The 14,757-nt window shown below is 44.1% G+C and overlaps 1 protein-coding gene across 1 annotated transcript in view; it reads right to left on the bottom strand.

Annotated features, from left to right (window-relative positions):
- The window catches only part of TMEM184C (transmembrane protein 184C), a 69,754-nt gene that overhangs the window by 15,816 nt on the left and 39,181 nt on the right, over positions 1-14,757 (bottom strand). The window contains exons 5-6 of the mRNA XM_029603602.1: positions 14,067-14,141; positions 11,056-11,149 (exon numbers count right to left, since the gene is read on the bottom strand). Coding sequence (XP_029459462.1) covers positions 11,056-11,149; positions 14,067-14,141 — 169 coding nt within the window. The remainder of the gene's footprint in view (positions 1-11,055; positions 11,150-14,066; positions 14,142-14,757) is intronic.

Raw genomic sequence — 14,757 nt, 5'->3', positions numbered from 1 at the left:
GGATGGGGAGGGAGTGGTGTGAAAATGAATGGGAGCCCGCCCGGGGGTCAGTGTGAGAATGACTGGGAGCTTGCCTGTGTGTGTGTGTGTGTGTTTGTGTGAGAACGATTGGAAGCTTGCCTGGGAGTGTGTGTTTGTGTGTATGTGAGGGAGCCAGTGAGAGCATGAGTGTGTATGAGAAAATCCAGGGGAGTAAGAGTTTGTGGGGGGGGGGGGTGTGGAGGGGGAGAGAGTGCCTTAGAGCCTGAGTGTGTCAGTGTCTGTGAGAGCGAGAGGTTATGGTTGGGTATAAGAGCATGAATGTGTATGTATGTGACAGTGTATGTGTGAGAGAGAATGGACATGTGAGTATGTGTGAGAGGGAGAGGATAACCTCAATCAAGAGCTCCCATGTATGGAGAGCAGGGGCTTTTTAAAATCCTTATTAGTTTTAATTATTGTGTGTTATTTGATATATGTGCTGTTTTGAAATATTTTATTGGTTTTAGGAAATTGTAAAAAATGTATATGATTTTAATTAATAGAAATTCTATTTATCAGTAGTTTTAAAATATTATTTTATTAGTATGGATTTACTATTATAACTGATGCTTTATGTTTCTTGATTTTATTTGTTTTATGAAGAATGGTGGTTCTGTTTTTCCATTGTTAATACACAGAGTCTGGCTTCTTGGGGTTTCCATTTCAGTTTTTTCTAATTTGTGCTCCTTTATTTTGTATTCTGTATTTGGTGAGGGTCTGTCTCTGCTCTGTGTGTGTGACCATGATGAGAGATTCTGCTAGCATAGGGATCTATAGCAATCGGGTTTGTTTTGTTTCCTCAGTAGGTGGAGTATTGGTATTCTAGGACCCAGTGTAATATTTACCCTTGCTTATTCACAGGTAGGGTTATTGTTGTTTGAGTCCTTGGTGTTATTACTGTTATGTTATGATGGGATTGCAGTATAGATTTTGAGTGTCTTTTTTGTGGTGTTTTGTGTTAGTTCACAATGTGCCTGGCAGTGGAAGCTGTTTGTGCTGCTGTTACTGTGAAGTGACACCAGAATTTGAAAATATCTTTCAGTATGATGAGCTGTAAGGGAAACATCCAAGCTCCATTGTTTGGGGGAATTTCAGTGGATGCACAGAGTTACAGAACTGGAGGTACAGGATTTATATTGACATTCTGTTCCTTCCTATATATTCCTGACTTCACTCTCATAGCCACATAGAATCAGTTGACTGAGGCTATCAACATAATTTTATAGTGTGAAACTGGCCAGCTTTTTAAAATAACGCAGAGGACCCTTTGGACTTTTTTATTAACACTTTTTTTTAATAACCAATTTTAAAGCAGGATCCATGCTATAGAGGTGGGTGAGATGAAGAAATGTCATTTTGGCGCCCCCCCCCCCCCCCCCCAATTCTTCTGTCTGGAGACACCACTGATTTTCTGTGACCTTAAGCATTAGTACAAGAAGGATTAAGGGGGGATGCTGGAGAGGCACACATGCATTGGCCCCCGGGCACCGGAGACCCTTGGTGCGTCACTGGGTGCGAGCCATATGGAGCCGCAAGTGGTGGCAAAGAGGAGTGGAGTTTGGCAGGCCGCAAGCAGTGCCCAACCTGCTTGCGACCCAGAAAACCCCAGTCAGCGGGCGTGATCGAGAATGAGGTAAGGGTCGGGGCCGAGACCGGGGGGGGGGGGGGGGGGGGGGCGCAAGGGAGAAGGCTCGCCTAGGGCGCCAAATCCCCTTGCACCGGCCCTGCCTGTAACGTGTTCTCCGAAGACAGGAGGATGTCGGTCCTCACACATGGGTGACATCAGATGGAGCCTGGCACAAAACTTTGATTTCAAAGAATCAGGAACTTTCAAACATGCCCTATCGAGCATGTGCAGCTGTAGTCATCACCCTGTCCCCTAGGCAGAATCCCTTAGTTCATAATATAGCTAATACATGCAGAAACCAACTCCCAGGGGAGGCAGGTGGGTTCTGTGAGGACCAACATTCCTGTTACAGGTAAGCAACTCTGTTTTCTCCGAGGACAAACAGGATGGTATTCCTTACACAAGGGTGAATCCCTAGCTATAGTTTGTCTGAGCAGGACCCTGCACAGTGCAGAAGCACTACCAGTCTCCTTTTAAAACTTCGAGGCAGCTGACCCACAAGGGGTCCAGTCTGGAGAAGGGTTTGAGTGCAACAAAGGAAAACTATAGAAATGACCGAGTCACACAAAACCCTTATTCATAGTAGGGGCGCCTAATGCAGAGGAGTGATGCGAGTATGAACAGAAGCATATTCTGCATCACAGAAAACATTACAAGCAGGGTTTCGGATTAATAACCCTGACAATGAAGTAGGCCCAGAACCTCCTGGGTACAGAAAAAAAGCCTAGAGATGTAAACAAGAGAAGGACTCTTGGACAAACACTACAGTTTCCTTCGTTGTTAGAAGACAATCAAAAACCCAACTGAGGCCAGAGAACTCCCCAGAAAGAAACTGCGATCCATTGACATCCAAAGGACAAAATAACTCTGCAGAAGTATGCCCATGTGTGACTGATAGGCACAATATACAGAAGAGCCAAAGCAACACTTGGAGAATAATCAGCAACAATGGCAAGGCCTGAGACAGATCCTATGTGCCAAAGCATCAGACCAAGCTGACCATGCAGGACAGCATCAAGAGTTTCAGGGGATTAATGGCAACTCCTGAACAGATTACTAGCCCAAGTCCCAAGCAGAGAGAGAAATTAGGCCTGTAGTTCACCCACACTGCACCCTGTCAAGGGCAGGATTGGTCAAGTGAACAGGAAGGCACTTAGGGCAACCTGGTGAAGAGAGAAAAGCTGAAGGCAGTACTGGCCACAGCCTGGCAAAAATATAGGGAAAAAACATGGTGTATCTTTCCCTGCAGGTATACACTAAGATATACCACAAATGCCTTAGCTTTTCCTTCCCTCCCCCTGACCTCCCAACTGAAAGTCAGAGGGAGCAAGAACACAAGGAGGCAGACCACTGGACTGGCAGGATAAGCACAAGTCATTAGATGGTATATCCCAACTCCAAGTGAATATCCCACTGCCATTTCCAGTAGGGAGTTACATACAAGCAAATAGCTCTGAAAGTACCCCCATATCCTTTATTGTTTTTTCTGAATCAAAGCTTTAGTCCCCCTCCCCGAACGCCTTCGTTATAATTTCATTGGGATCTCCTGCCACTTTGGGCAGCATATCTACCCCAAAGCAGGGATCCCGACTGACTTTTCATTTTATGTTTGTTATTGGACCCTGAACACATTTTACTCAGGCCGAGCAATTCTCTCTTCATGGTGTCTGCCTTCTCCGTTGGAATTTGTATGCCATGCCAGAGATGGTTTTTGAGACACTGTTCTCGGTCTTCTTTGGTATCCTGCTGTAGACCCTGATCATCTGTAAAACCTACCAAGTTCATCCTAGCAATAACAAGCATCCCATGCTTGCGCTATGTGTAAGTTGTCAATTTTTCTTTCATTGTGAATTTATTTCATCCGACCCACTACAGAATCAGTTCAGAATGCTTCACGGCAAAGATTTTCCTATATGTCAATTACAGATTTGAAAACACGGCTTGACAAAGTTTCCTCTAGAAGAAGTTTAAAGGCTCGTCAGCCACACGTGTTAATTATAGTTCTCTTAATTAGGACAAATTATCTTCCTGAAAGTCCCAGTATTTAGTAATTGGGTACACCGCTTTTTCATCATTTCATTGATACTTTAATTATTCAGTGTAAGGAGCAAATTTATTTTAATTGGTTTGTATGTTTCATACCATCAATCCATATGTAATTATTTATAAATGTGCAATCGATGGAGCAGAAAGGCTCATTTCTTCCACAGATGACCGAAAGCCCTTTAAATTACACCCGTTGAAGCAGGTTAATAGAAACATAGAAATAACGGCAGAAGAAGATCAACAGGCCCATCCAGTCTGCCCAGCAAGCTCTCACTCTTATTTTCCCATACCTTTCTGTTACTCCGACTGCTGAGTTCAGGGCCCTTATTGGTAACTTTTTGATTCCAATTTCCTTCCACCCCCGCCATTGATGCAGAGAGCAGTGTTGGAGCTGCATCAAAATGAAGTATAAGGCTTAATGTTTGAGGGTAGTAACCTTCTTAATGAGAAGTTACCCCGATGTTTGAATACTCATTCTGCTCAGATCAATGCCTTATTGTCTGGAAGTAAATCCTTTTTTCCTCATTCCCCTCCTGCTGCTGAAGCGGAGAGCCATGCTGGATATGCATTCAAGGTGAAGTATCAGGCTTGATTGGTTTAGAGTAGTAACCACCTCAACAAGCAAGCTACTCCCACGCTTATTTGTTTACCCAGACTGTGCAGTTCAGTCCTTGGTTGTTGTCTGAATATAAATCTTCTTTTCTTCATTCCCCCTGCCATTGAAGCAGTGAGCTGCGCTGGATATGCATTTCAAGTGAAGTATCAGGCTTAATTGGTTTGGGGTAGTAACCGCCGCAACAAGCAAGCTACTCCCATACTTATTTGTTTACCCAGACTGTGCAGCCTTGTTGGTTGTTGCCCGAATGCATGTCCTCTTTTCCACATTTCCTCTTGACGTTGAAACAGAGCAATGTTGGAGTTGCATTAACCATGTGAACATTTATTGAATAAGGTTATTTAAAATCACCAGGTTGTAGCAGTCATTTCCGCAAGCCACCCCCCATGCCTCTTCTCTTCATTCCCATCCTCTAGGCCAGGGGTCGGGAACCTTTTTGGCTGAGAGAGCCACGAACGCCACATATTTTAAAATGTAATTCCGTGAGAGCCATACTAACTACAACCCCCCATCCTCCTAACCCCCCCCCCCCCCCAAGACCTGCCAAAAGTCCCTGGTGATCCAGCAGGGCTCGCAGACAAATCTTTAATAAAAAAGTAAAAATCTAACAAAACCCCCCACCCTCCTGACCCCCCAAGACCTGCCAAAAGTCCCTGGTGGTCCAGCGGGGGTCCGGGAGCGATCTCCTGGACTTGGGCTGTCGGCTGCCAGTAGTCAAAATGGCGCCGACGGCCCTTTGCCCTCACTATGTCACTGGGGTCGACCAATGGCGGCGGTAGCCTCTGTGACATAGTAAGGGCAAAGGGCCGTCGACGCCATTTTGATTACTGGCAGCCGACGGCCCTTTGCCCTTACTATGTTACAGGGGCTACCGCCGCCATTGGTCGACCCCAGTGACGTAGTGAGGGCAAAGAGCCGTCGGCGCCATTTTGACTACTGGCAGCCGACAGCCCAAGTCCAGGAGATCACTCCCGGACCGCTCCTGGGCCCCCGCTGGACCACCAGGGACTTTTGGCAGGTCTTGGGGGGGTCAGGAGGGTGGGTGATTTTGTTAGATTTTTACTTTTTTATTAAAGATTTGTCTGCGAGCCAGATGCAGCCATCAAAAGAGCCATATCTGGCTCCCGAGCCATAGGTTCCTGACCCCTGCTCTAGGCTTTATGGATCCACAGTATTTGTCCCACGCCCCTTTGAAATCCTTCACAGTATTGGTCCTCACCACTTCTTCCGGAAGGGCGTTCCAGGCATCCACCACTCTCTCCGTGAAGAAATACTTCCTGACATTGGTTCTGAGTCTTCCTCCCTGGAGTTTTAAATCGTGACCCCTGGTTATGCTGATTTTTTTCCCCCCAACGGAAAAGGTTTGTCGTTATCTTTGGATCATTAAAACCTTTCAAGTATCTGAATGTCTGTATCATATCACCCCTGCTCCTCCTTTCCTCCAGGGTATACATATTTAGATTCTTCAATCTTTCCTCATAAGTCATTCAATGAACACCATCCAACTTTTTGGTCGCCCTTTTCGGAGATGTGGTCTCCAGAATTGAGCACAGTACTCCAGGTGAGGCCTCACCAAGGACCTGTACAAGGGGATAATCACTTCCCTTTTCTTACTCAATAGTCCTCTCTCTATGCAGCTCAGCATTCTTCTGGCTTTAGCTATTGCCTGTCACATTGTTTTGCCGACTTCAGATCGTTAGACACTATCACCCCAAGGTGTCTCTCCTGCTCCGTGCACATCAGCCCTTCACCCCCCCATCGAATACATTTCTTTTGGATTTCCATACCCCATATGCATGACTCTGCACTTCTTGGCATTGAATCTCAGCTGCCACATCTTTGACCAGTCTTCGAGCTTCCTTAAATCCCGTCTCATTCTCTCTGCTCCTTCCGGCATGTCCACTCTGTTGCAGATCTTAGTATCATCCGCAAATAGACAAACCTTACCTTCTATCCCATTCGCGATGTCGCTCACAAAGATATTAAACAGGACTCCGCTCATCACCGCTCTCTCTTTAGAGTAAGTTCCATTTACCATCACAAATTGCCTTCCGTCCTTCAAAGACCACCACCTTGGCACTCACTCCCAAGTTTCTCGTTTTATTCACAAGCCTCCTGTGCGTGTCCATATCAAAAGCTTTGCTAAAATCCAATTAGATGACATCGAGCGCTCTTCCTCGATCCAATTCCTTAGTCACCCAATCAAAAAAGTCTATCAGATTTGTCTGATAGGACCTTCCCCTTGGTGAAACCATACTGCCTCTGGTCCATCAATTCTGCCTCTTGTAGACAGTTCACTATTCTTTCCTTCAGCAGCGACTCCAATACTTTTCCCACCACCGAGGTGAGGCTAACTGGCCTGTAGTTTCCAGCCTCCTTCTCTGCTCCCACTCTTATGAAGCGGGACCACTGTCGCTCTTCTCCAATCACTCGACACCACTCCCATTTCCAGGGATCTATTGAACAGGTCACGCAGCGGAGCCGCCAGCACATCTCTGAGCTCCCTCAGTATCCTGGGATGAACCTCATCAGGCCCCATGGCTTTGTCCACTTTGTTTTCCTAGCTCTTCCCATACATTCTCTTCCATAAACTGAGTTTTATCCATTCCACTCCCCTGCAGTTTCTTGTTAACTAGTGACGATCCTTCTCCGGGGTCTTCTTTAGTGAACACCGAACTGAAGTATGTGTTTAATATTTCTGCCATTTCTTCATCAGTCTCCACCCAGTGATCCTTTTCACCTTTCAATTTCACTATACCACTTTGGACTTTTCTCGTTTCACTGATGTATCTGAAAAATGTTTTGTCACCTCACTTTACCTCTTTGGCAATCCATTCTTCCGCTTGACTTTTCGCTTTCTTGATTACTTTCTTAGTCTTCCTCAGTTCCACCAGATATTCTTCCTTGTGATCCTCCCTTTGGGATCCTTTATATTTCTTAAATGCTGTTCTTTTATCTTTTCAGCCACCTCCATTGTGAACCAGATAGGTTTCATTCTTTTCTTGCTTTTCTTTATTTTTCTAGCATATATTTATTTTATTTAAAGTTTTTCTAGACCGACATTTGTTGGGAACATCATATCGGTTTACACAGAATATAACAGCGAAAAGGCTTTACAATGGAACAAAGTTGAGAACAAGAAAACGACGAGGGGGGGGGGTTGTCTACAATAAAGGAGAAACTGCATACACAATTTACTAATTAAGGTTCTTGAGTAACATGATATATAGGCAACAAAATATTTACAAGGCGTGGGAGGTTGCTAAGAGATATGAAGTGGTTAAGGAGGAAGATTGCGAGGGGGGCCTTGAAGGAGAGGAGGGGAGGAAAGGGGAAAGGTTGGAGCTGTGCAGATAAGGGCAATATAAGTTGCAGGGCAGTGCAGAGTGTGTGTGAGTGTGGGTCAAGAGTATGCCTGTATGAAGAGCCATGTTTTTAGCTTTTGTTTGAATATTTGTAAACAGTGTTCTTGGCGTAGGTCGGTAGGCATAGTGTTCCATAATGTAGGCCCTGCAATGAATATTACGCGCTCTTTAGTGGAGTTGTGGTGAGTAAGTTTAGATGGAGTGTGTAGGGTTGCTATGTAGCGGGTTTTGGTGAGTCTATTGGTGTTGCGGAAGGTGAGGGAGTTATTGAGCCAGTGCATATTTTGGTTGTGTAAGGTTTTGTGTATGATGGTAAGGGTTTTATATTGGATGCAATGTTGTATTGGGAGCCAGTGTAGTTCTTTGAGAACTGGGGCGATATGCTTGTTTCTGCGAGTGTTGGTGAGGATACAAGTTGCTGCATTCTGGAGCATTCGGAGGGGGGTGATAGTGATTTTGGGAAGGCCAAGGAGGAGGGTGTTGCAGTAGTCTATTTTTTAAAAAATGGTGGATTGGAGTACTGTCTGGAAATCGTTGAAGTGGAGGAGGGGTTTTAGTTTTTTTATGGTTTGTAGCTTGAAGTAACATTCTTTCATGAGGGTGTTAATAAATCTTTTGAGGTTGAGTTGGTTATCAATGGTGATGCCTAGGTTTCTTGCAGGTTGTGTGGTGGGGGGGAGGGGGGGAGGGCGAGTTGGTAATTGCTCCTTTTAGTTTGGCCCACTGTTCCACATCTCTCGTTTTCTCCCAGTCTTCTAGTTCTTCCTCCAGGTACTTTCCCATTTCAACAAAGTCCATGTTTTTGAAACACAAAACCCGGGACTTCGTGCGACTTCTCCATATCCTATTAGTGATATGAAACCATACCGTTTTGATGATCGCTGGTGCTGAGGTGGGCGCCCACCTGGACATTAGAGACATTATCTCCATTAGTGAGCACTAAATAGAGTATAGCTCCCTCCCTCGTAGACTCCATTACCATTTGTTTGAACAGAGCCCCTTGCAGAGCATCCACTATCTCTCTACTGCTGTTAGATTCCGCAGAAGGTATTCTCCAGTCTACATCCGGCAGATTAAAATCTCCAACAATCACCACTTCTCCCTTCTTCCCCATCTTTTGGATGTCTTCAACCAGATCTCTGTCTAGTACTTCTATTTGATTTGAAGGTCTATAAAACACTCCAATAAAAATGGATGCCCCATTATCCTTTTTTAGGACGGCCCATAAAGCTTCTTCTTTGCCCCATCCTCCTTGCAGCTCGGATATTGTTTTTGAGAAAGAGCCACTCCTCTCCCTTTTCTCTGTCCTCTCTGTCCTTCTTTAATAAGTTATATCCCGGTATGGCCATATCCCAATCATGTGAATCCGTGAACCACGTCTCCGTGACAGCAACAACGTCCAAGTCCGCCTCCACCATTAGGGCTTGCAGATCTGGGATTTTATAGGCCAAACTACGAGTATTTGTGCTCATAGCTTTACAGCTATTCTGGTTAAGAAGGCAAAACGTGCGGCTACTGGCTATTTGGGAACTATTTTTGGACAAATGGCTGTATTTATTGGATAACATCCCTGTACTGTCCAACATTCTGGAGGCTTCTGCTTGTAACCTATTTTCTGGATATTTTGATTGATCCAATCAAGTGACACCTCTGCACTTCACAGTTTGAATTCTTCACTCACCTGTTGGGTAGCGAGGGCAAGTGCAAGGAATGGTTTGAAGCTCTTGGTGTAGCTTCTACCATGTCTATTTGATGTTGATTCAATAAGTCCTTGAGGTTATCTGACCATCTTCTACGTGATCTTCCTCTGGATTAGTATGTAAGCTTTTTGGTCAGTTTATTCCAGGGCATGCTTGTAATGTGGCCAAACTATGTAATGTATTATCATCCGACATACATTTCAGACTGCCTAGGTTTCCTATGAGAGTGTTGTGGCAGCCGTGACGGCCAAACCGAGTCACCCTAAACATTTCTAGCTAACGGGGGTCTGGTGAAGCTAGGACAGGCCTTGCAAGCTCATGGAAGATATAAATTGCTAAACCAAAACAAAGGAAGAGCAAATCAGTTTGATTTAACTACATAAATCTGAACCTTAGTGAACTAATCCGCATTTCTGAGTAATGTTCTGAACAAACTGTACTGTACTGACTTGCTGGCAACTATTGCAGATTTCTTTAGCTCTGTTTTATCTAAGAGAGTTTTGGCTATTTGTCATGACTTCGAATTGTACATTATTACTAAATGATTTTCTTCATGTACATTTTGAGGCCCACCCCCTTTTTTCTTTCTAAATTTTTGTATTTATCTTTCCACCGATTCTTTGTCAATTTACTTACCCATGAGAGATTTTTGCTAGTGTCGATGGTGGTGTCATATTTTACTTTAAAGTACTATCAATTTTCGGTGGTCATTTTGCATTTCCTCTTTTTACTCCATTTTCCCACAACCATTATACGATTATATTAGGTAAGGCCTTTTTCACTTTAGCATATTAAAATTATCCTCGCGCCTTTACTCTTGCTCGGTGAATGAAGTTCACATTATAAACCCTTTTCACTGTTGAATTATAATGGGAATGTTATTCCAAATCCCTTTGGCATCAGTTTCAGATTGTTTTCAACACATCGTTTTGCTAATTCAACCATGTGGATCTCACTCTTCTTGGTGACAGCAAGTACATTAACACCAAACATACAGTTAAGTAGGTTGTCAAACTATAAAGCAACGTGGAACCTTTCAACAAAGTCATTTCTAGTTCATATGTAATATATTTTCCCAAATTCCCAAGGTTCCCTGGGAGGGGAAGGAATTTTTCCATCCTCCTGACTGTCTGGAACCTCTGGCCTCAGGTTCTCGAGAAGCTGAATTAAGATTAGTAGCGAGCATGGGATGCTGGCACAAATTCCTAGCAGATCCGCTCAGTGCGAGTTGGGTGCAACAGCAGTGACTCTGTAAAATGGCAAAAAAGCGAATCTCTGGTCTGAGGGGGAGCTGTCTCCTTTCTCTCTTCCAGGAAAAGGAAGAAGAGAACCCAGAAGTCCAAGAATGGGGTCTGAAATTTGGAAAACAAAAAACCCTCCAAACGATCCATTTTTTTTTTTTTTTTAAACTCCTGTGCTCTTTACTGACATCTGCGTTTATGGTTGCTGGGTGAAACCAGGTACAGAACAGCCCACCCCATGGCATTATAGATAAGCTTTGAGTAAGTTCTGCTCCTTGCTCTATTACCAAGAGCAAGAGAAGCAAGTTTTAAAAACGGTGTTTGTTACATTATTTCTGGGGCTCATCTCATTGCTAGTTGTTAGGGAAACGGGATGCCAACATTTCAAATGCCCGAGAATCTATTATATGAAAGAAGAAATAAAATCCCCATAACTCACCAATTGAGACAAATTGTTGAATATTACCAAGTAAGTCCATGCATTTCTAAAGCTAAAATTTCCTTCACCATAGACACCAATCAACTGACAGATTCTGGAAGAAAGTATACAGTTACATACAGGACAGACATCAGTCACGTTCCAAAGCTAAGTTCATTAAATTCACAACACTGTTCACAGTCAAATACCAGACGCTGTAAGGATTTTTCTAGGTAATTTTAGAATTTGTCTTAGGGGACAGGACAAAAGTGGAAAGCAGAGGACAAAAACATGCAGGCTTCAGCGATATGTGAACAGATGCACCTTGTGAACAGAATCCCAAGTGCTTGTAAAGTCTGCAGAATTTTTATTAATTAAACCCTAGCAGCACTCCTATGAAGATTTGAGCAAACTGACAAACTAGTAAGGGTAGGGCCTGATATTCAGCACCACTAAACAGGATAAATTCCGACTTATCCAGCTAAGTGTGGTGTCTGAATATCCAGCTACATTCAGCAGCCATCACTTAGCCAGATAATTACGTATCTGGCTAAGTGGTAAGGAGGATGGAGGCTTATGGGGAGGAGCTACTTATCTAGCTAACTTAGGCCTAGATTCAATGCCCAAGATAAGGAAAAGGGGCATGGTTAGGCTAATTTTCCTGTTACTGCTTTACACACTGCATAATTTCACATTGCGCCCTGCATTTCTGCCCAGACAGGTTTCGTCGCATTTGAGGCTGCTCCTGGAGACAGGAAGCGAGAAGGAGAGAGACTCCTTCTAAGGTTCTCATATAAGTAAAACTATTTATATCACTGTAGGAGGGGCAACTAGTAACTTGGGACGAGGTTTAGGTGGAGGTCTAGGGTTTGGGGGGGCAGTTAAACATGCACAGTCAGAAGTACGAACAGCACAGTACACATCAGTGAAGATTTGATGCGATTTGGAGTGAGGAAAGATACACAATGTACTCTTGACCTAGCTTGCACGCTCTACCTAGCTGTTATGCTAGGGCGAGACTACATTCTACAAATCTCATCTTCGCGTATCTTTCCTCACTCCAAATCACATCAAATCTTCATTGATGTGTACTGTGCTGTTCATACCTCTGATTCTGCATGTAAAACTGCTCCCCAAACCCTAGACCACCACCAAAACTTCACATCAAGTTACTACTGTGTTTCCCTGATAATAAGCCCTACTGCGAAAATAAGCCCTAGCTTGACTTTTTCAGGATTTTTGGAGTGGGCTTGAAATATAAGCCCTAGTTATAGGTGGTTGTGCGGTTGCACCCCAAGACTTGCCCGCCCCCCCCCCAAGACTTACCAAAAGTCCCTGGGGGGGGGGGGGGGGGGGGAAGTCCCTGGGGGGAAGGCTGTAAAAAAAACAAAACAAAAAAGACCCCAAACCCACCCCAACCTTTCAAATTTAATTCACTGCAATCCCCCCTCCCCCAAAAAAACTTGCCAAAATTCCCTGGTGGTCCAGCGGGGGTCCCGGGAGCGATCTCCCGCCTTTGGCTGCCAGCTAACAGTAATCAAAATGGCGCCGATGGCCCTTTGCCCTTACCATGTGACAGGATATCGGTGCCATCCATTGCTCCTACCATGTGACAGGGACCGCCCAATGGCATCGATAGCTCCTGTCACATGGTAAGGAAAAAGGGCCATCGGCGCCATTTTGATTACTGGCAGCCGGCAGCCCGAGAGCGGGAGATTGCTCCCGGGACCTCCGCTGGACCACCAGGGAATTTCGGCAAGTTTTTTTTGGGGGAGAGGGGATTGCAGTGAATTAAATTTGAAAGGTTGGGGTGGGGTTTTTTGGTTTTTTTTACACCCCCCCCCCCCCCCCGGGCTTCATTTCAGGGGGCAGATGAAATAAAATCGTCCCGAACCGCGGGAAAATGAAATTTCCCCGCGGCGGGCCAATAACTAAAGCCGAACCAAAAGGTTCAGCTGAAAATTGAATCTGATTGGTGAATGAAAGAGGAGGCGGGCTTAGCCTTGTCCTCATTCACCAATCATGGAAAACAAATAAGACATCCCCTGAAAATAAGCCCTAACCGTTTTTTCAGAGCTAAAAAAGAATATAAGACCTGCCTTATTTTCGGAGAAACACGGTAGTTGACCCTCCTACAGTGGTATAAAGAGTTGGTTCTCTCTCTCTTTCTACTCAACTCCATTTCCTCTCCTCTCTCCCTGCCTGAAACGGAATTTGTGAAAAATGCCGTTTCGGGCGTAAGGCACAGCTATCACAGGTCATAACGCTAGGAAAAAAAGATGTAGTTAATTTCTAGTGTTATATCCAGCAATGAGCACTTAAATTTACATTAGTCTCCCAAACTCCGCCCCATCTGAATAAATGCTGCAAATTTGTATACGCAGCTCGCAATGCAATAAATAACACATGCGTTATAGCATCATCATGGGCGTTAGGGCCCTAGCGCGATTTGATGACTGACCCTGTTAGCTAGATAAGTAGTGATATTTAGCCTTCTGCAGCTTAGTTAGTTGGATAAGTTACACCGGCTATTGAGCCAGGTCTAAGGTTAGCTGGATAAAACTTATCCAGTTAAAGTTGTGCCGCTGAATATCCCAGCTAAGTTAGCCAGACATGTTTTATCCGGCTATCCTGCCTAGCTAGATAACTTTGAATATGGACCTCTACAGGTAAAATAGTGCTTTAACCTCAAAAATGACCATTTTGAAAATTGCCCAGCTATGTGTGTGCATCAGGGAAAGGTATCCTGGGGGCCAGGGTCTGGGCAGGGTTTGCAGTTACCCAAATACTTTTCAATTCTGAAGCGTGTGTGCGCGCAAATTTCCCCTGCACAAAGTTGCAGATGGAAGTTTAAAAATCAGATTAACTTAGGTGTACAACATCCCACAAATGGATGTGAGAAGTTATAAAATTACTCCCAAAATACATTGTTAAAATAAAAATTAAAAAAATCCCCCCAAACAAGCACACAACTTTGGTTATAGAATAGTCTACACAAGCAAAACAGACCAATTTCCTTTTGAAATACTTACAAAGCAATGATGGTGGTGACTGGTCTGACCACGGTGTACTGCAGTACACCTAGTTTGCACCTGAACAACAATACACTGTGAAAATAAATAAATAAAAAGATTGATTTTGTGCACAGATCAATCCAGGACTGTTTACATTACTCTCCACCTTCCAGCCCCACACAACATGCACACTTTCTAATCTCTGCAGTGTCCTGAGGATTTCTGGCAGGTAGGAAGGAGTCCGCGACACTTAGTCAGCTCAATAAGCCTGCCATAATGGGGAATTCTCTCTCATTATTCCCGGACCCCGTAGACCTGTGTACTAAGCATTATTCCCATAGACACAAAATGGGAAAAATGTGTGTGTGCAACTGACCCATGGTCACAAACAATCACTTAGAAAAAAAAACAAAAAACAACTTACAGTATAAAAAAAAAAAAGACTAGACTCCCCTCAGAGATTTTTAGGCCCTATTCCATCTCTAAGAACCAAAAACCTTCTTGTGCCCTATTCATCAAACAGCTTTTAGAATTAGCAAGACCCGCATATTTCTCTTTAGTAATTACACGCTGGTCGAGGTGGCTGGAAATACTTCTTACCCCACGTGATTTACACTCTTACTTTTCCTGTATCCTGAAAATATGGCTATGCACGAGTTGCAATGTCTATTTATATGGCAGATATACACCTCGCAAGCCACTGCTTTTA

This window comes from Rhinatrema bivittatum, chromosome 1, assembly GCF_901001135.1.
Source record: "Rhinatrema bivittatum chromosome 1, aRhiBiv1.1, whole genome shotgun sequence".
In the NCBI taxonomy this organism is placed as follows: domain Eukaryota; kingdom Metazoa; phylum Chordata; class Amphibia; order Gymnophiona; family Rhinatrematidae; genus Rhinatrema; species Rhinatrema bivittatum.
Note: the sequence above shows the minus strand (reverse complement) of the source record. Positions and strands in the feature narration are given on the sequence as shown.